Source organism: Geotrypetes seraphini, chromosome 3 (assembly GCF_902459505.1).
Source record: "Geotrypetes seraphini chromosome 3, aGeoSer1.1, whole genome shotgun sequence".
In the NCBI taxonomy this organism is placed as follows: Eukaryota; Metazoa; Chordata; class Amphibia; order Gymnophiona; family Dermophiidae; genus Geotrypetes; species Geotrypetes seraphini.
Window position 1 is genome coordinate 361018180 of NC_047086.1, and position 21651 is coordinate 361039830.

The following is a 21651-nucleotide window of genomic DNA, read 5'->3' on the forward strand; positions in this document are numbered from 1 at the left end:
TCCCCAAGTACCGAAAGGAAGAGTCTGCCCAGTGTAATGGAAAGCCGCCCCGCCAATGCCGGGGAAGAAGAGACGAGGAAGCCAGGGCCTCCGACTTAGCTAAATTCAGGGTAAAGCCCGAAAAGTCCCCATACTCACGTATACTATCCAGCAGGGTGGGCAGCGACTGCTGAGGGTCTGTCAAAAACACCAAAAAATCATCTGTAAAAGCTGCCAATTTAAAATGAGAGGCCCCCAGGGCCAGACCCCATATATCCTGATTAGATTGGACTTCCCGAAGCAGAGGATCAAGGGAAAGCACAAACAGCAGTGGAGACAATGGGCACCCCTGCCTGGTACCATGACGAATACGAAAAGAACCCGAGAGCTCCCCATTAACAAGAACCCGCACCTCCGGATCAATGTATAGTGCTCAGATCGCGTTTAGAAAGAAGGGACCCAGGCCATACTTTTGTAACACCGCAAAAAGGTAGCCCCACCGCATCCTGTCAAAGGCCTTCTCTGCGTCAAAGCTGATAAGCAAGGAGGGGCTATCTTCCACCGCTTCCCGCACTAAAGCCAGCAAAATACACCGAATGTTCTTGGACACTGAGCAATCTTGGATAAAGCCCACCTGAGACTCAGAAATCACCGACGGTAACACCCGAACCAGGCGAGTCGCAATAATTTTCGCCATAAGCTTAGCCTCATAATTCAGCAGAAAGATGGGTCGATAGGAATCATAATAGTGGAAATCCTTACCGGGCTTCAACAAGTCAATAATTTGAGTCAAATTCAGGTAGCGGGGAAGAAAGCCCTTGGCTACACTTAAATTGTATACATCTGCCAACATGGGAGCAATATCCTCCACCAGGAGTTTATAGAACTCACTGTGAAACCCATCCGGGCCTGGAGCCTTCCCGAAGGGATGATCCATATAGCCCATTCCACCTCCTCAGCAGCAAAGGAGCGGTCCAAAGCTTCGGAATCTTTAAGAGGCAAACGAGGTAAATCCACACTATCTAGGTACACCCGCCCATCCAATCCGTCCGTTCCCAGGTCTGCATATAAATCCTCGAAAAAGGAATGCAACAGTTCACAAATCTCCACAGGGTGATGATGCAGTACCCCACAAGAGTCACGTAGCGCTGTAATGGCCTCCTGACCGCGATGCACCCTCACCATGTGCGCCAGCAGCTGACTACTCTTATTAGCGAAGCGAAACAACTGAAACTGGTAGTGATATTGGATCTGGTCCTCACAAATGGAGAGAGTATCTTTAATGTTCGAGTGGGTGCTCACCTGGGAAGTAGCGATCATCAAACGGTTTGGTTTGATATAACAGCTAAAGTGGAGAACGGCCGCACGATACTTAAAGTCCTAGATTTCAAATGTACGTACTTTAATGCAATGGGAGAGTACCTGAAGAAAGAGCTGTTAGGATGGGAGGACATAAGAGAAGTGGAAAGACAGTGGTGTAAGCTGAAAGGAGCGATAAAAATGGCTACGGACCTTTATGTGAAGAAAATCAATAAAAACAAGAGAAAAAGGAAGCCAATATGGTTCTCCAACCTAGTGACTGAGAAAATAAAGGCGAAAGAGTTTGCGTTCGTGAAATAGAAAAAAAAACCAAGAAGGAGGAGAGCAGAAAGGACTACAGGGTGAAACTGAAAGAAGCCAAGAGAGAGATACGTCTGGCGAAAGCGCAGGCGGAAGAACAAATGGCTAAAAATGTAAAAAAGGGAGACAAAAATTTTTTCTGATATATTAGTGAAAGGAGGAAGATGAAAAATGGAATTGCTAGGCTAAAAGATGCTGGGAACCAATATGTGGAGAGTGACGAGGAGAAAGCAAATGTGCTAAACAAATACTTCTGTGTTCACAGAAGAAAATCCTGGAGAAGGACCGAGATTGTCTGGCAAAATTATACAAGAAAATGGAGTAGATTCTGCGCCGTTCATGGAGGAGGGTGTTTATAAGCAACTGAAGGTGGAAAAACTGAAGGTGGACAAAGCGATGGGACCAGAGGGGATCCATCCCAGGATACTAAGGGAGCTCAGAGAGGTTCTGGCGAGTCCTATTAAAGACTTGTTCAACAAATCTCTGGAGACGGGAGTGATTCCTGGGGATTGGAGGAGAGCGGATGTGGTCCCTATTCATAAAAGTGGTGACAGAGATGAAGCAGGAAACTACAGGCCGGTGAGCCTCACTTCAGTTGTTGGAAAAATAATGGAAGTGTTGCTGAAAGAAAGGATAGTGTACTTCCTTGAATCTAATGGGTTACAGGATCCGAGGCAACATGGCTTTACAAAAGGTAAATCGGGCCAAACGAACCTGATTTAATTTTTTGATTGGGTGACCAGAGAGCTGGATCGAGGACATATGCTAGATGTAATTTACTTGGATTTCAGCAAAGCCTTTGATACAGTTCCTCATAGGAGGATGTTTAACAAACTTGAAGGGCTGAAGTTAGGACCCAAAGTGGTGAACTGGGTCAGAAACTGGCTGTCGGACAGACGCCAGAGGATGGTGGTTAATGGAAGTCGCTCGAAGGAAGGAAAGGTGAGTAGTGGAGTCCCTCAGGGTTCGGTGCTGGGGCCAATCCTGTTCAATATATTTGTGAGTGACATTGCTGAAGGGTTAGAAGGAAAAGTGTGCCTTTTTGCAGATGATACCAAGATTTGTAACTGAAGAGGGAGTGGAAAATATGAAAAAGGATCTGCAAAAGTTAGAGGAATGGTCTAATGCCTGGCAACTAAAATTCAATGCAAAGAAATGCAGAGTAATGCATTTGGGGGTTAATAATAGGAAGGAACCGTATATGCTGGGAGGAGAGAAGCTGATATGTACGGACGGGGAGAGGGACTTTGGGGTGATAGTGTCCAAAGATCTAAATGCGAAAAAACAGTGTGACAAGGCAGTGGCTGCTGCCAGAAGGATGCTGGGCTGTATAAAGAAAGGCGTAGTCAGTAGAAGGAAGAAGGTGTTGATGCCCCTGTACAGGTCATTGGTAAGGCCCCACTTGGAGTATTGTGTTCAGTTTTGGAGACCGTATCTGGCGAAGGATGTAAGAAGACTTGAGGCAGTCCAGAAGAGGGTGACGAAAATGATAGGAGGCTTGCGCCAGAAGGGGAGAGACTGGAAGCCCTGAATATGTATACCCTAGAGGAAAGGAGAGACAGGGGAGATATGATTCAGACGTTCAAATACTTGAAGGGTATTAACGTAGAACAAAATCTTTTCCAGAGAAAGGAAAATGGTAAAACCAGAGGACATAATTTGAGATTGAGGGGTGGTAGATTCAAAGGCAATGTTAGGAAATTCTACTTTACGGAGAGGGTGGTGGATGCCTGGAATGCGCTCCCGAGAGAGGTGGTGGAGAGTAAAACTGTGACTGAGTTCAAAGAAGCGTGGGATGAACACAAAGGATCTAGAATCAGAAAATAAGATTAAATATTGAACTAAGGCCAGTACTGGGCAGACTTGTACGGTCTGTGTCTGTATATGGCCATTTGGTGGAGGATGGGCTGGGGAAGGCTTCAATGGCTGGGAGGGTGTAGATGGGCTGGAGTAAGTCTTAACAGAGATTTCGGCAGTTGGAACCCAAGCACAGTACAGGGTAAAGCTTTGGATTCTTGCCCAGAAATAGCAAAGAAGAAAAAATTAAAAAAATTTAAATTGAATCAGGTTGGGCAGACTGGATGGACCATTCGGGTCTTTATCTGCCGTCATCTACTATGTTACTATGTATTGGAAGGATGAACTTTAAGAAAATGCTGAAAACGCAATTATTTGCCAATGCTTACCTATGCTAATGCTTATTCCTCTGATAATATCCTCTTTAGATTTCCCTGTCGGTAATGTATGATTTAAAGCAGGGCTGCCCAAGTCCGGTCCTCGAGATCTACTGGCAGACCAGGTTTTCAGGATATCTACAATGAACATGCATGAGAGAGATTTGCATACCAAGAAGGCAGTGCAGGCAAATCTCTCTCATGCATATTCATTGTGGATATCCTGAAAACCTGGCCTGCCAGTAGATCTCGAGGACCGGACTTGAGCAGCCCTGATTTTAAGCATGTTGTATTTCTGAATTGATGGTATTAGACTTGCTTTGCATGCTAATGTGAATTGGTGTGGCTATCTACCCTAGAATTGAGCATTTGATTTAATGTGTATGTGGTGTTGCCTTGATTTTTTTATATTTTATTGGGGGGGGGATGTCTATAATGTTGTCCAGACATGTCTACGTTATATGTGGAAATTGTAGAGAAACAAGATTTTATGTATGTCACTTGGAAACCACATAGTTGTATGCGGTATATAATTTTAAAATAAATAAATAAATACTATTAATTATTTCTATAGCCCAGATAGGAGACTGTTTAAAAAGTACCTGAAGTACTAGGGGTACTTGAAATATCACGAGGTTACTGCAGTCATTTTGAAACAGACTCCAGTGGGGTCAAGAACTGAGTGGGCATTTATGACTGGACCACCAGGGATTCATCAAGATAGGCCCAGAGTAGCAGGAGAGTGGTGAGGGGTCTGGACATATCTTGCTCTGTCTTCAGGAGGTGGATGGGAGGGAGGATCATGCAATAATTTTTCATGCAGCTCCCAGCTGAATATCATCTAGGACCTGCTAGCAGCCAAGGTAATATATGAATTAGCCCTGGATATTCAGTGCTGGTGCCCAGACGAGGCCTGGTACTGAATTTCAGGGGCTAACCTGCCCATAGCAGTCGGCATTTTTGCTGTTCGCCACAGGCTGAATATCATCCAGGCTGTTACCTATAGGGAGGTTGGACAGTAGTCAAAGCTTCCACTTCCAAGAATAAAACACATTTTCACTCGCATCAAAAAATTTAAATATTGCTCTCCCCCTCTGCCAAAATATCCTTTGTGAAATCTATAGTGAAGTTTTTGTTGAATTCTGTGAATGTTTTCTTCAAACTTTCTTCCATCCTTGGTATTTCTATTTTAACAAAAGTTAATGCATTTTGGAGGGTCTCGGATAATGTCTATGTGGTTTATATCATAAATTAGCTGAGCTATAATAATAGCAACAGTTTTTATATACCATCTATCAAACTAACTCCAGACGGTTTATAACAAAAGAAGAATAACACATGTAACGAATAAACTAGTCATAATACAGAGACTAAAAATATCTTAAAAGTCTAATCCTGGTGCTTTTTAAGCGGCCATGGTTTCAATAGTTTACAGAACTTCATGTAATCCTGATCAAGCCTCAAACTAGGGGCTAACGGATTCTAGAGAACAGGGGAGACGTGACTGAGTAATTTCTTTGGGTTTATTACCAACATAGTCATTGACACTAATGGCAACTCCATCTTATTTAAATGATTAGAGCGCATAGGGTGAGCCTGGAACTTAAATGTAGAGTGGAAACCAGGTAAGAGTAAGGTTACTAGATTTTACTCCTGTAAAAATCTGGATTCATAGTTCCACCCAGCCCTGCCCTGTTATGCCCAAGTCACACCCCGTTCTGCCCCAAGCTCACCCCTTAGGCCCGCCCCTCCACCTGTTCTTGTACTCAGGACCGCACTGGGTGGGCACCTGCGCACGCGCAGATGTAACGTGATGAAGTCGCATGCATGCATGCATGCATGCATGCGACATCACCGCATTGCTTCCGTGCATGCGCAGAGACCCTCCGGACGCAGTTCCAAGGTGGAAGTTTTTCAGAACTCAGACAAAGTACCAGGTTTATGAAAAGTGGTCCGGATGCCCGGACTTGTCCGGGCAAATGTGGACGTCTGACAACCCTAGGTAATAGGAGCAAGAGCCATAATAAAATTTAAAAGAACGACAAAATATTTTGAACTTTATTCAAGCAAAGAAAATGTAGTATCCCTATCACTTAAATTTTCAAAGAATTACCCAATTTTAATACACATGTGGATTTGGGGTGGGGGGGATTCTTGGTTTTTCCAATATTAATATATATATGAATGACATAAGATATTATTTTCATGTAGTATATTTTAGTTGTTTATGAATTTGGGAGGGGGGTGGGGGTTAAATCTTCTTGTTGTAGGATATTGTAAATTTTCAAGTGATGTTGTACTATAATTGTTTGATATTTACTGAACACTTGATGTAAGTTATAAAATGAATTAAAAAAAAAATTTTCAAAGAATTATACTGGCTGCTGTATTCTCAATATAGATTTTTTTATTTTTTATATAGCCAAATATATCACAGTAATCTAGTTTCTTCTTGTCCCCTTTCTGTTTAAGCAGCGATGTTTTGTCTTCCACTCTGTACAGGCTGAATGGATCCTATGAAGCTCTGTCTGGTGGTACAACCACTGAGGGCTTTGAGGACTTCACCGGTGGCATTGCAGAGTGGTATGAATTGCGGAAAGCGCCCCCCAATCTGTTCCATATTATCCAGAAGGCTTTGCAGACGGGCTCTCTCCTGGGCTGCTCTATTGATGTAAGATCATTGCCCATCTGTTAGTTTGTAAGGGTTGTGTAGACCCTGGTGAGGGTGCATTACTTGTGATAATTAATGCAGTCCACTGAAACTGCTACTGCTACTATTTAACATTTCTATAGCGCTGAAAGTCATACGCAGCACTGTATATTTGACATGTAATAGACTGTCCCTGCTCTGAAGAGCTTACAATCTAATTTGGACAGACAAGATGGGACATATAGGGGTAGGGGGAGTTCCTTGAAGAGAGAACCCTAGGAAGGATATAGGTATTTTACAGTGAGTGGGAGTTAGGAGTTGAAAGCAGCCTCCAAAAAGTGGGCTTTTAGCTTGAATTTGAATACTGCAAGAGATGGAGCCTGATGTAGTGACTCAGGCAGTCTGTTCCGTGCATGCGGTGCAGTAAGACAAACGGGATGTAATCTGGAGTTGGTAGTTTAGGAGAAGGGTATCGTTAGGAGGGACTTGCCTGATGAACGGAGTTCTGGGTGGGGAGCATAGGGGGAGATAAGTGAGGAAAGAAATTGAGGGGCTGCAGAGTTGTAGGTTAGTAAGAGGAGTTTGAATTGTATTCGGAAAAGGATGGGGAGCCAGTAGAGTGATTTGAGGAGAGGGGTAAAGTGAGTATGGTGACTCTCGCTTAATACAAGGATAAATCAAAAAAAGTAAAGGCAAGATACATTTAACGGCTTTAATAGAAGTAACTGTGAGCAATTGAACATATCACGTTTCCATAGAGTTACCATGCAAGATGAAGCGTTTGTTGTATCATTCAATTAGTTTCTGCATTTCTGCAAAGAAAATGTTTTTTTCAGCTGCTCCCAAAACCAGGTGAGTACCGGTTCCTTTACTTCATCATCGGAGGTGAATCTGCGACCTTGAAAGGTCTCCTTCAGCACTATATAAATCAGGGGTGTCCAATGTCAGTCCTCGAGGGCCGCAATCCAGTCGGGTTTTCAGGATTTCCCCAATGAATATGCATGAGATCTATTAGCATACAATGAAAGCAGTGCATGCAAATAGACCTCATGTATATTCATTGGGGAAATCCTGAAAATCCGACTGGACTGCGGCCCTCGAGGACCAACATTGGACACCCCTGATATAAATGATAAGTAATAGTAGTACGTTTGAATCGTAGAATCTTGTTATTTATGTTCTGCTTACAATATTAACAACTATATAATCTCCACTTTAAATGCTGGAAAAAAAGGTCATTTCTGAACCCCTATTAAGCATTCAGTTTCATAAAATGTGTGTGCCTTTACTGGGGACATGCCTCAAGCCGTAGAGCAATGCGTTCTCAAGGGCTATGAAGGGGAGCCTAAGAGCTCCTTTTACGAAGCCGTGTTAGCGGCTTCAGCGCACATGACTTTTCATTACGCGCTAACCCCCGCGTTAGCCTAAAAACTACCGCCTGCTCAAGAGGAGGCAGTAAGCGGCTAGCGCGGTCGGAGGTTTAGCGTGCGTTAAACCGCTACCGCGCCTACGTAAAAGGAGCCCTAAGTAGCTCATTAGCTCCCTTCCAGTAGTCTATCATTGTCAAAAAAAACCCAGTTAAAGTGAAAAAAGCTTAATATGAATAAATATAATTCGAAAAAATGCAAGCATCACTTAGCTTAAATATCTGTGACAGTGTATAAAGCTTCTTGGCAGGATGTAGGCACTCATATTTGTCCTCACAAAAATAGCCGACGAAGGCCAACGTTTCATGATTCTACAATCATTTCATCAGGGCTCTACAAGGACCAAAAAAATCAAATCATGATGATATGAAAACCAAAATAAACATAAAACACATCTTCAAATCCTTATTCATACTGGACGCTTACTTTACCTTCAGTGTGCTGATGCTGAAAGTCTTACAGAATGAAAAAATGGCAATCCAGCGTCTTTCTTTTTTTTTTTTTAAGAACATAGTGAGATACTGATCACGGGATCGGCTCACTCGGGGCTAATTAAAGGAACAGATACCAAAAACTCAAAACTAGCATATATTGAAAAATGGAAGAGATACTGGAAAAAGAAAACTGGTAAAAATGGAGCTTTCAGACCATAGGATTGTATTGAATTTAGCTGGAAAATCCAACGAAGGGAGCTAATGAGCTATTTAGGCTCCCCTTCATAGCCCTTGAGAACACATTGCTCTACGGCTTCTGAGGCATTTCCCCAGTAAAGGTACACACATTTTATGAAATTGAATGCTTAATAGGGGTTCAGAAATGACCTTTTTTTCCAGCATTTAAAGTGGAGATTATATAGTTATTTATTTTATTGCTCTCCATTTCCTCTTGTATTTTGTTCTGCTTACAATATTATACATACACAGCCCTGCTGTGTAAAAAGCAGTTCACAATGCTGTTCCACTCCTGCCTCATGTACATTGATATTGATAACACATGGGGAAAGTATATGAATAGATGAGCCAAGATGATATTTGTGAGCAGTTGAGTCAGGTCCATATTATTATTAAAATATAGCCTGCTATTTCCAACATTCAAAGTGGATTACAATTGTGTCCAATCCCAGAAGTTTCCAGTAGCTTGACATGAGCCTCTGAAAGCCACCAGTGCCACAATGTCTCCTGCAGCACCCCCACCGGTGTTAATAGGAGGGCTACGGCTGGAGGATATCTGCGCCTGCAATGCGTCGACATCCGCACATTTCCGAGTGCCCTCCAGCCGCAGCCCTGAGATTAGTGTGCCAGCAGCTTAAAAAGTTTCCAATGCACTGACTTAGCCAATCAGGTTTTCAGATATGCACAGTAAATATGTGTAACCATATTTTACCTGTTACATAGTATTCTCTTGTCACTCTGGCCTGGATGCTCAGAGCATGCTCAGAAGTTAGTCAGGGAAAGGTGGAAGAATGTAGGGGGAAATTCACTCATATAGGTTTTTGAGGGTCTGTGAAACAGCCTTAGAAAGTTTGATCGTATTGACTCGTCCAAATACTGTTTCAGCTCCTTAAATATAGCTAGTTTCCAGGGAGGACCATGTGGTGAGTTTGTGACTCATTTTTTTATTTTATTTCCAAACGTTTACATCATCAAATGCAAAAGTACGGGCAAAAGGAGGATTAACTGTTCAGTGAATCACAGGAACTTTAATCTAGAGTTTCTGATACTCGAGACAATTTCACAATTGCCGCACATGGAGGAAATATACCATTACTATACTAATTGTCATGAATTCATTCAATAGAATGAATTATGTTGAATGCCAATCCATTTGCTCTGTGGCTGGCTCTGAGCATTTTCTAAGTGTTCATTGGAATAAAAAGAGAAGTTGGACCTAGTTATTGAAGTCCACTGCAACACACCAGACCACAAAGAGATCAAACCGAGAGCTCTAGAAATAAATATTTTTGTAACAAGGGCCGAAAAACCTAAAGGGAGTGTGAAGATAAGAGGACTTGGTTACGTATTCATGAGGTAAATTTGCATATCATGAGACCCCAGAATATGCAAAAGTATCTTATGTAACTATACTGAAATCCTGACTGGCTGTGTGTCAGTAGAACAGGTTGGGGAGCTACTGGTTTAATTGTGTAACTAAATATTGTGATTATTTCTGAACAGTTGAGAATCTATACAAAGTCCAAGTTTCCACGAGTGTTAGGCTGAAAGTAAGGGTTCCTGGAATATGTTTATGCTGACTTTATATTTGGGTTATCACAGATCACCAGTGCAGCTGAGACAGAAGCAATCACCTTCCAAAAGCTGGTGAAAGGGCACGCCTATTCCGTCACAGCAGCTGAGGAGGTATAGCACCCCCCAAAGGCACATCTTATTATCTAACTTTCCCTATAGGCTTGTATTAGAATAGAAGGTTATAATGTGTGTGAAATAGCTTTCCACCATGTTGATTTATTCAGTACATTTTTCCCTCTGTATTCGCTGTGATAGGGGGTAGAGAATGACACGGTGGCGGTTTACCCGCGGCCACCGCATTTAGCTGCGGGTAACCCGCCGAAACGGGGAACGAAAAATAACAGTCGCTGCGGCGACGGGGACAAGGCCATTCACCGCCCCATGGGGCGGTGAATGTTCTTGTCCCCGCAGTGAGGCATGAAGGATCGCGCGGTCCCCGCAGCCCACACCCGCCTGCCCAATCGATCCTAGTGTTTAGCCAGCTCTCTCCCTTCTCCTCACCTTAGTTTGTAGGTTTTCTTTTTCGGCGACCCGCACGCTATCAGAGAGCCGCGCACCCGCTGCTGCTCAGTTTCGATCTTCTGCTCTGACGCAACCGGAAACAGGAAGTTGCAGCAGAGCAGAAGATTGAACACTGAGCAGCCGCGCGTGCGTGGCTCTTTGGGAAAGCATGCAGGTCGCTGAAAAAGAAAACCTACAAACTAAGGTGAGGAGAAGGGAGAGAGCTGGCTAAACAGTAGGATCAATTGGGCAGGCGGGTGTGGGCTGCGGGGACAGTGCGATCGTTCGTGTTCCCGGCTCAAACTGAAAGGAGGGAGTGAAAGGGAAAAGGATTATGGGCCAAGGGGATGAAGACGGAAGAAAAATCCACAGCAGGAAAGAAAGGGAAGGACAGGCAGGTGAGCCAGATGCTAGAAGCGGGGGGGGGGGAGGGGAAGAAAGAGGGAAAAAAGCTAGATGGGGTTGAAAAGAAGAGACACATTGGTATGGAAGAGGAAGATAGGGGAAATCTGGACACAGGAAGGTAACAGAAAGAGGGGAAATTATGTGCATGGGGCATAGGGACAGAAACATAAAGGGGACATGCCATGGGGATGGTATATGGACACAGGGGGGGGGCAATGGCAGATACATAGGGGAGATATTAGAAATGGGGAAAATAGGAGCACAGAAGCGAGATGGTTTGTGGGGATGGGACAGGGACCGAGCTTGCAGGCTCCAGTGGCTTGCACAAATTACATTGTAACGTGCCATGAAAATAAGAGGGAGGAAGGTAGATAGATAAGCCAGGCGAGAGGAGCTGAAGGGTAGTAGAAAGGAACAGATGGTAAAGGAGGGAGGGAAGGGTGGTGGTGGAAAGGAATAGGACAGACATTGAAGGAGGGTGGAGAGGAACAGACCCTGAAGGGAAATGTGGAAGACAGAGTGGGAAGAAGACAGATGCCAGACTATGGGGGAGCGGAGGGAAGAAGATGGGTACTAGACCAATTTGGGGGGGGGGGGGTGAAGGGAGAGGCACAGTAACAGCAAATGGAAGACGCAGAGAGAAGACACACAGTGGATGGAAGGAATTGAATGAGAAGATGTGGAAAGCAGAAACCAGACAACAAAGGTAGAAAAAAAAATTCTATTTATTTTTTTTTTTTTTTGCGTTAGGATAAAGTAGTATATTAGTTGTGTTGATAAAAATTTATAAACAAAGCCCTGCCAGCTGAACATCTCTTTCTCTAGTTCAGCAGCAGGAACTTTGATTTATAAGAAAGGAATAAGCTAAATATTACAGTACTAAGGCTTATATGGATGCAGCGGGGACGGTGACGGGGCGGTGAATGGGATGGCAGTGGTGGTGACGGGGCGGTGAAAGGGATGGCGGTGATGGTGACGGGGCGGTGCAGAGGATGGTGGGCCGGGGCCGGGGCGGTGACGGGGACAGATTTTTTCCCCGTGTCATTCTCTAATAGGGGATTAACAGACCCGCGGATACAGAAAAACCACAAATAACTTTTTCATATGTTATTCACTGTTTTCTGTTAAAAACCATTGTGAATATGGTGAAACCATGAATAACATGGTGGGAGACCTGGCCTGTTCCTGAAGGAGAGGCAAAACACGGTGAAGAAAGTGCTGGGAATCAGCGATTTCTCTCTGCAAGCTGACGTGATTTGGGGGGAGGAGCCAGCAAGTTAAAAGCCGTGAAACATCGAAACCACGATTGCTGAAACTGCGAATACAAAGGGAGAAATGTACATTACTTATAGAAGCATTCCTTTATAGAGCATGTTATACTTGTGAAAAATAACCATTATAAAATTATGCACATGGAAGTACATGTCACGACAAAATCTCACACCTATTTTTACATAGTTCATACTGGCATTGCCAGAAGTTATTGGGGTATGTAAGGGAGAGCCTTAGCTAAGCGTAAAGCCAGAAGTTTTCCATCTACATTAATTAAAGAAATAGGCCTGTAATTTGAAACCAATGTGGGATCTTTATTTGGCTTTGGCAAAACTATAGTTAAAGATACTTTATTGCCTTATCTGCTAAATTTATATCAGACTCAACTAAATAAAGGTTGTATTACAGGCACTATTGCTGAATCTTTAACTATAGTTTTGATATATTCCATTTTGATAATCCACCGCTAAAATGTGTACAGGCTAAACCATCGGTAAACAATTTAACAATGGCATTAAAGTTTTGAGAATCTGGCCTTCAGTGTCTTAAACCCCACCCTTCCAGCCAGATAAACTGCCTTGATTGACAGGCTGTCATGCCACACACAGCTGGCTGTATTTGTAATAGCCTCCTTTCTATCAGGGAGGCAAGGACATGCACTGTTACAAAGCTGAGTTCTTTAACTGTTTCTTCTCATTCTTACTCATCAGGTGGATTACAACGGAGAGCAGGAAAAGCTGATTCGGATCCGAAATCCCTGGGGAGAGGTTGAGTGGACTGGGGCATGGAGCGACAGGTAATCAAGCCCACCCCATTTCAGCAACAGTTCACTCAGTACATTGTGTGGTATTTAAAATATGACCATAGCAAGCAATCATTCTTGTTCAAGAACAATTGACACTGTAGTGTGCTGAATAGTTTGGGAACATTGCCACATAAGCAAATCAGTTCCGAATGTGATTATGTGCTGTGAATTTTGCCTCACCAGGGCCTTTCTCTCTTGATTTCTGGCACACAGCAGGAATGATAGGTCTGGTGGAGGGGAAAGAACTTCTAAATGTATTGCAAATATAAAACAAATATAATTTGTGATGTTTTTGTTAATAAGTCTATAAAAACATGTAAATGATGTCTACATGCCCCTTATACAGGCATAAATGTACACTTATCTGCAAACAGGGCGTGCAAAAGTGGCACATCCCCGGATTCTATATATAGTGCCAAAGTTGCATGCCCAACTTTGGGTATGCTTAAGAACACAAGAATAGCCATTCTGGGACATATCGAAGGTCCATCAAGCCCAGTATCCTGTTTCCAACATTGGCCAGCACAGGTCCCAAGTACCTAGATAGATCACAAGTAGTAAAACAGATTTTATGCTGCTTATCCTAGGAATAAGCAGTGGATTTCCCCAAGCTGTCTCAATAATAAGTACTTCTCTTTTAGGAAATTATCCAGACCTTCTTTAAACCCTGCTAAGCTAACTGATCTCACCACATACTCTGGCAATGAATTCCTGAGTTTAATTATATATTGTGTGAATAAATATTTTCTCCAGTTTGTTTTAAACCTACTATTTAGTAGCTTCCATAACATTCCACTCGGACATACTCATCCACATGGAGTAATCCATTCGGCATTCCTCAGGGATCCCCATTGTCGCCTAATCTTTTTAATATCTACTTGATCTCCTTGGCTAATTTATTGCAAGACCTAAAAGTCAAATTTTATATATACGCAGATGACATCACCATACTATTGCCTATGTCATCTTTCACAAAGGACATCAAAGATCAGAGCGCTGTAATTCTGGCAAAGATAAAACTTTGGGAGGCAGGATTCAAGATGGCGTCGAGGACGGACGCTTGATTGGGAGGCAGAGAGTCGCTGACTTTTTTCGTTTATTTACCTCAATAAAGATTGACCCGAAATGGGGAAAAGGAAGGGGACAGTTCGCCCTAACTCTCCGGCATCTGCTGCCCCGCACTTGATAAGTCAGCAGACGATTTTGGATGCCTTTGCCCACTCAGGTGTGGAGACACACGCTACTTCGGAGGCGAGCCCGGAACTGTCGGGAGATCTCGGCGCTGGAGTACTCCGGACGATTCTGAGTCCGGAGCAAAGCTCAACTCCTCCCCAGCCCGGAAGTTTGGTGGTGCAGGGAGCTGCAGGAGCCCAGCAGTCCGGAGAGAGGAGCCTGGATTCCAGTAGAGGAGGGAAGCCAACCCTGGAAACTCAGGAGGACGGTGCTGGCTTGGAAGTTCAATTAACCCCCACCACCAGTGAAGTAGAGGTGAGAAGAACTTCTAGTGAGAAAAACATAGGCTTTGGGGAATTGAAAAGACCTGCAAAGATTGATATGGAGGCGCTGTGGCAGGCCATATCTATAATGGACGCTAACCTAAAATTGAGTCTTTCAACAATTAAAAATGACTATGGAACTATCTATTCCAAAGTGGAACAGCAAGGTTTATGTCTATCTAAATTAACTGAAAAATTGAAGAAACAGGAAGAAAATATGAATGAAGTAAAGACTGTCCAGTTGGAATTGGTAAAGGAAAAATCATTTATTTCACGTAAATTGGAGAACTTTGAAAATTCACTTAGAAAAAATAATTTGAGACTCTTGAATTTTCCCAAATGTTCAGTCATATTCCCAGTGGAGATGGCAAGAAAATATTTTCGTGAAGTCCTAGCCATTCCTGTGGAAAATTTACCTCCAATAGTTAGGGCTTATTACCTGGATATAAAGAGACCTCAAGGGGAATCGACCCCTAAGGGAACATCTAAGGACAATGTAGATTTGTCTTTATTTTTGGAAAGTTCTCTTGAGGTGGTTACAGATAGAACTACTCTTTTGCTGACTCTAGCTCTGGAAAGCGATAGGGAATATATTTTACGTTTATATTTCCGCCATTTAAATGATATATTTTTGGGTTCAAATGTTAGGATTTTTCCAGATCTATCACAAAAAACTCAGAGGCGTAGGAAGGAGTTCTTGGCCTTGCGGCCCAGAACTCTAGCCCTCGGAGCTACTTTTTTGTTAACGTTTCCAGCGAAATGTTTTATTTCCTATCAAAATAAAAATTTTCTTTTTCTTAAGCCTAAACAATTAATAGATTTTTTAGGACCAAAGGAAGGGTCTGTTTAGTCCATTGATTTATGACCTGACCATCGGCTGTAGCGTGGATAACCAGGGCTGTTACTCTATTTAGGATAATTTTCTTATTACAGTGGAATGTAGTATTTTTTTTTTTTTTAATTTCCATGTCTTGAATCCATTATTTGTGGACTAAATAATTGTTTTGTATTTCATATACATTTATGCATATGTTAATTTTTATTTCCTATTTGTGCATATTCTGATCCTTTGTCAAGATTGTTATGCTTGATGAAAATGTAAAATTATATAAATAAAGAATTAAAAAAAAAAAAAAAACTTTGGATGTTTAGATTCAAACTTAATTCAGAAAAAACAAAATTTTTTCTTGCCAGTCCTAACGATATTATTTTAGATAAAAAAACTTCTAATTAATGATCAAATTTTTGACATCACTTGAAACTTCAATTAGGATATTGGGGGTTACATTAGATCGTCACCTATCGTTCGATGATCATACAGATCTTATGATAAAGAAATGTTTTACGATCCTCTAGAAACTTTGAACTATTAAAAGATATTTTGACTTTGCTTCTTTCAGACTTCTGGTACAGTCTTTAATTCTGTCTGCTTTTGACTACTAGAATATTATCTATTTGGCATCCTATAAGAAAAATTTAAATCATATTCGATTATTACAGAACACGGCAGTTTGCCTAATTTTTGGCCTAAAGAACTATGACCACATTATCCTTTTTACCAGCAATTGCATTGGTTACCTTTTGAAGCAGGCATCCTTTTTAAATTTGGCTGTTTTTACTTTAAAGCTCTTTTTGTTCTGGCCCCGGGGCCCAATTTAACTTTTACAGATCATCAAAAAATACCCATAATGATTTTATGTTTATGTACCCTTCTGTTAAGGCTTGTCGTTACAAGAGATTTTTGAATAAGACATTTGCCTTTCAATTAGGAAAAATGAATTTTTGGTTAAGCCCTTTGATTTCCCAAATGTATTCTTATAATGTTTTTAGAAAGTTTTTAAAAATATACCTGTTTAATAAGTTTGTTACATAACTGTACTTTTACTTTTTATTCCATTATTATGTTCTACAGAATTTTATGTATACTTAACTGATTGTACAGTTCTTCTTCTTTGTGAACCACCGGAACCTTATGAATGGGCGGTATATAAGAATAAAGTTATTATTATTATTATTCCCCCTAGTCCTAGTATTTTTGGAAAGAATGAACAAGCAATTCACATCTACTCTTTCCACTCCACTCGTATTTTATAGACCTCTATCATATCACGTTTGAGCTGTCTCTTCTCCAAGCTGAAGAACCCTAGCCACTTTAGCCTTTCCTCATAAGGAAGTCATCCCATCCCTTTTATTATTTTGTCGTCCTTCTCTGTACCTTTTCTAATTCTGCTATATCTGTTTTGAGATATGGCGACCAAAATTGCACACAGTATTCAAGGTACGGCCGTACCATAGAGTGATACAAATACATTATAACATTTTTATCTTTGCTTTCTATTCCAAGATGTACATACACATAAATTTGTTAATGAGCTCTGAACCATCAATAACTGAGTGCTAATAACCAATTATTGATGTTAATTGGCATTCATTAAAATTTGCACAGGCATCTGGATATGTGCTATTCTATAAGACACAGCGCCTAACTCCCATGGTGCCTATCTCAAAAGAGGGCATAGCCACGGATGTGTTGGGGGTGTTCTAAAAAGTTTCATGCATAATTACAAAATACTGCCTAACTGCACCTAACTTGGGCTCCAGCATTTACACTAAATTTCAGTAGACGTAAGTCTGGCTCCCAAAAGTTAGGCACGGGATCCTCATTAGATGCTACTCTGTATAAGGTGCATGCCCTTTATAAAACAGCTGTGAGAGCTGAATTTTTTCGGTATCTACATTTCAGTATTGTTTATTGAACTCTCCTTAAGTGTGTAAATGCAAGGTGTGCAATTGGAGCAGGCAATGGGTGTGGCTACCACTTACACACGATTTACAGTAAGTCACAGACATCCATTCTGCATGTATGTAACTGCTGTTATTCATCAAAAAATGCTTTATCAAAAATATATATGATATCAAAATATACATAAAAAAATAATAATTAAATGAACCTATATATTATTAATAATAGTGAATGTGCTCACACCGGTCACAATAATTCAAGACCAATCAGTTAAAGGACCTTCATGGCAGCATTCCGTCCTTATCAAGATCCTCCAATTGGCTAACCAATGTTATTTAGGAAAAATAGCATCACTCGGTAATTACATATATGATTGCATAAAACATTTTGATGTATCCAAGCATGGTTTTAAGCTAAAATATAGTAAAACCTTGGATTGCAAGTAACTTGGTGTTTTGTAAAACATTTTATTAAATTTTAACTTGATATACAAGCAATGTCTTGCAATACAAGTACATACAGTATACACACATCACATCATAACTGAGCCGATGGTTCTCTCTCTGACACTGCAAGCGTGTAGTGATTGTTCTAAATGAGCAGTCTTGCAATATGAGTACATACAGTATACATGCGTCACATCTTCACAGCTGAGCCGATGGTTTTTCTCGCTCTGACACTGCAAGAGTGTAGTGACTGTTCTAAATGAGCAAAGTCTTGCAATACGAGTACATAAAATAGAAAATAGGTACATCAAATAGAAAATAGGTACATCAAATAGATACATCACAGAAAATAGGTACATCAAAAATAAATAGTAAAGAACTGCTCAAACTAGTAATAACGATAACAGACACAACTTGTATCCTAAAAAAGCACAATGAGTACACTCCATCTGTTCAAACCTTAGCCAATTTCTTTATAAATAAAATCACCGACCTAAGAGCAATAATACCTACGCCCAAAACCAACACAGAATTATATTTTGGACCCCACGAACAAGAGTCCAGAGCAGACATGCTCTGGGACCATTTCAAGTTCCCAAACTGGCATCAATTCTTAACTTTGTTTAATAAATACACCAAATCAAACTGCTTACTGGATGACTATCCCTCTAAGATCATGAAAGTTGCTCCATCTGATTTTAAAAAGGAACTATTCACTTGGCTAACAACTACTCTTACTAACGGAATATTGAATGAGGATATGGGACACATACTGATCACACCTATCCCCAAAGATCAGAAAAACTCAATAGCCCTGATGTTCAACTACAGGCCTATAGCGAGCATCCCCCTATTCACTAAGCTACAGGAAGGATTAGTCAACTTGGAACTAGTGAACTACCTAGACAAAATTAACATTCTTAGTGAACATCAGAAAAGGATACAGTACAGAAACAGTTATAGCTTCCATCCTAAACCACCTCTGTGCTCTTTTCAGCAAAGGTACAATTTCTCTGATCTTACAACTAGACCTTAGTAGTGCGTTCGATCTAGTAGACCACGAAATAATGCTACTATGCCTAGACACAATGGGGCTCTTGGGAAAAGTAAAGAAATGGTTTCAGGAATTCCTAACAAACAGATCATACCGAGTGGCCAGCAATGGGAATTACTCTAAACCAGTGATTCCCAACCCTGTCCTGGAGGAACACCAGGCCAATCGGGTTTTCAGGCTAGCCCTAATGAATATGCTTGAGAGAGATTTGCATATGATGGAAGTGATAGGCATGCAAATTTGCTTCATGCATATTCATTAGGGCTAGCCTGAAAACCCAATTGGCCTGGTGTTCCTCCAGGACAGGGTTGGGAACCACTGCTCTAAACCATGGAAAAACCCCTCGGGAATTCCCCAAGGCTCCCCATTATCACCCACACTATTCAACATTTACATCTCATCCTTAAGCCATCTATTACAAAAATTAAACTTAAACTACTATATATATGCAGATGATATATCTATCTTAATCCTCTTAAATGACATAACAAATGAAATTATAGATCACCTTTCTCACATAATGACTGAAATCGAAAAATGGACAATCGACTTCAAACTGAAATTAAACACAGAAAAGACAAAAGTCTTCTTGGCAAGCCCAAAGGACAAAATTACCAGAACACCGTTACAATTAAACGGCCACGAATACCCAATCTCCAAAACCATAAAAATACTGAGAATCACACTGGACACGCACCTAACCATGGCTGACCACACGAACTTGGTAGTAAAAATTGCTTTTGTACTCTGTGGAAACTAAGGACCATTAAAAAATACTTTGACGCTACATCCTTTAGATTGCTGGTGCAGTCTCTGATCCTATCAATTCTAGACTACTGCAAAATCGTTTATCTAGGTATCCCAAAGAAAACAGTACAAAAATTAAGAATAGTGCAAAACACTGCAGTTCATTTGATCTTTGGATTGAGGAAAAATGACCACATTAGCCCTTACTACAAAAGGCTGCATTGGCTGCCAATTGAGGCACGAATACTATTCAAACTTGGTCTGGGGATTAGCGCCTTCTTACCTACTACAACATTTCATATTACACAACCCCACACAACCAACCAGAAACCGTAACATATTTACATACCCAAAGATCACAGGCTGCAAATACAAATCCTTTTTGAACAGGTCTTTCATGTTCCAAGCAAGAAAACAGCAGTCCTGGCTGGGAAATTACATTAATGGAACCAGGCTGACCTGCAGCGCATTCCGGAAAACAATTAAAACCGCACTATTTGACAAATTCATCTCCTAAACTCTTATATTAAGTTATATTTTCCCTCTGTCAATCTTGGTATAATATGCTGTCCTTTTATCTATTTCTTATGTAATAAGCTGTACCCCCACTTCTTGCATTCTGTAATTCACTGATTGTCCAGCCTTCTTCGATGTGAACCACCTAGAAGTCTTTCGACTGTGACGGTATAGAAGAATAAAGTTGTTATTATTATTATTACTACATACAGTATACACGCGTAACATCATCACAACTGAGTGTAGTGACTGTTCTAAATGAGCAATGTCTTGCAAAACGAGTACATACAGTATACACGTGTCACATCATCACAACTAAGCCGATGGTTCTTCTCTGTCCGACACTGCAAGAGTGTAGTGACTGTTCTAAATGAGCAAAGTCTTGCAGTATAAGTACGTATAGTATTTTGTATTAAAGTTTTGGGGTTGTGGAATGAATCGTCTGAGTTTCCATTATTTCCTATGAGGAAATTCACTTTGATATACGTGTGCTTTGGAATACAAGCATGCTTCTGGAATGTATTATGCTTGCAAACCAAAGTTTTACTGTATTAGAAGGACCTAAAAGAATATGAAGATAATTACTTAACTGAATGCCAGAAGCTGTTTCAAGATGGTATCAGAGGTCCAGCATCTCCATGCAACATGGAGAGAGATAGGTAAGTATTCACAGTCCAAAAAAATCCTGAAAAGGAATTAGTGCTCAGTCCCAACGTGATTCTCAAAAGAAGTGTCCAAGACACAAAACAAAAACCAATATAAAGATAGAATCAAAAAAATTAAAAAAGAAGAAAGTCCAAAAGTGAAAAAACAAAATAAATAAATAGCCCATGCCTCTACTCAGGCTGAGTTTCAATTGCGAGATCTTCTTCAGGCGGAATGACAAGCGGAGAAAGGCAGCTGCCGTGCTCAGCAATAACGAAGCAGCGTCATACTCCGCAATAGACTATGATAAATAAAATGAGAAGAATATAATGAGAACGCACTCAAAACAGGTACACATTAAAAACAAAAAATATAAAAGAACAGGACGATTTAATACTAAATATCAGACATCAAAACTCAAAAAGTAAAGTTGCTTATAAAACAGCTATGCAGACAGTGCTTCAACTGGGAGAGTCACTGGAAGTCGGCACAACGCCTAGAAATCATAGTAACATGGTGCAGCTGCAAAAGTGTAAAACCTCCCACCCAACACTACGTGGAAAATGTGATGACATCATCAAAGACACTCATACTGTAGGCCACTCTATCTCATTGTTTAGTCCATCAGGGATAAGAGTATCCATTGGTAGATAAGTTTCTGTTCTTTATATAGAAGTTTCCCTGCTATATCATTATCATTACCCCTCTGAGTAAAAACTTTTAGGTGGACCAAAAACTTTAGATCATCCAAAGTGTGTTGACATTCAGTCCAGTGTGGTGTCAGGGGGGCTACCATCCTTCTATTTCGTATGGTGCTCAAATTCTCAATAATTTGATATTTGTAACATTATTTCCCTTATGTTTATCAGTTTATGAGGTAGGGAGGGGGGTATTTTATTATTACATATATCATACAATAATGGAG

The 21651-nt window shown here is 41.0% G+C and overlaps 1 protein-coding gene across 1 annotated transcript in view; it reads left to right on the forward strand.

The window, feature by feature from the left end:
- Window positions 1-21651, forward strand: part of LOC117356530 (calpain-2 catalytic subunit-like) — a 128990-nt gene that overhangs the window by 37450 nt on the left and 69889 nt on the right. The window contains exons 5-7 of the mRNA XM_033935860.1: window positions 6276-6444; window positions 10124-10207; window positions 12985-13070. Coding sequence (XP_033791751.1) covers window positions 6276-6444; window positions 10124-10207; window positions 12985-13070 — 339 coding nt within the window. The remainder of the gene's footprint in view (window positions 1-6275; window positions 6445-10123; window positions 10208-12984; window positions 13071-21651) is intronic.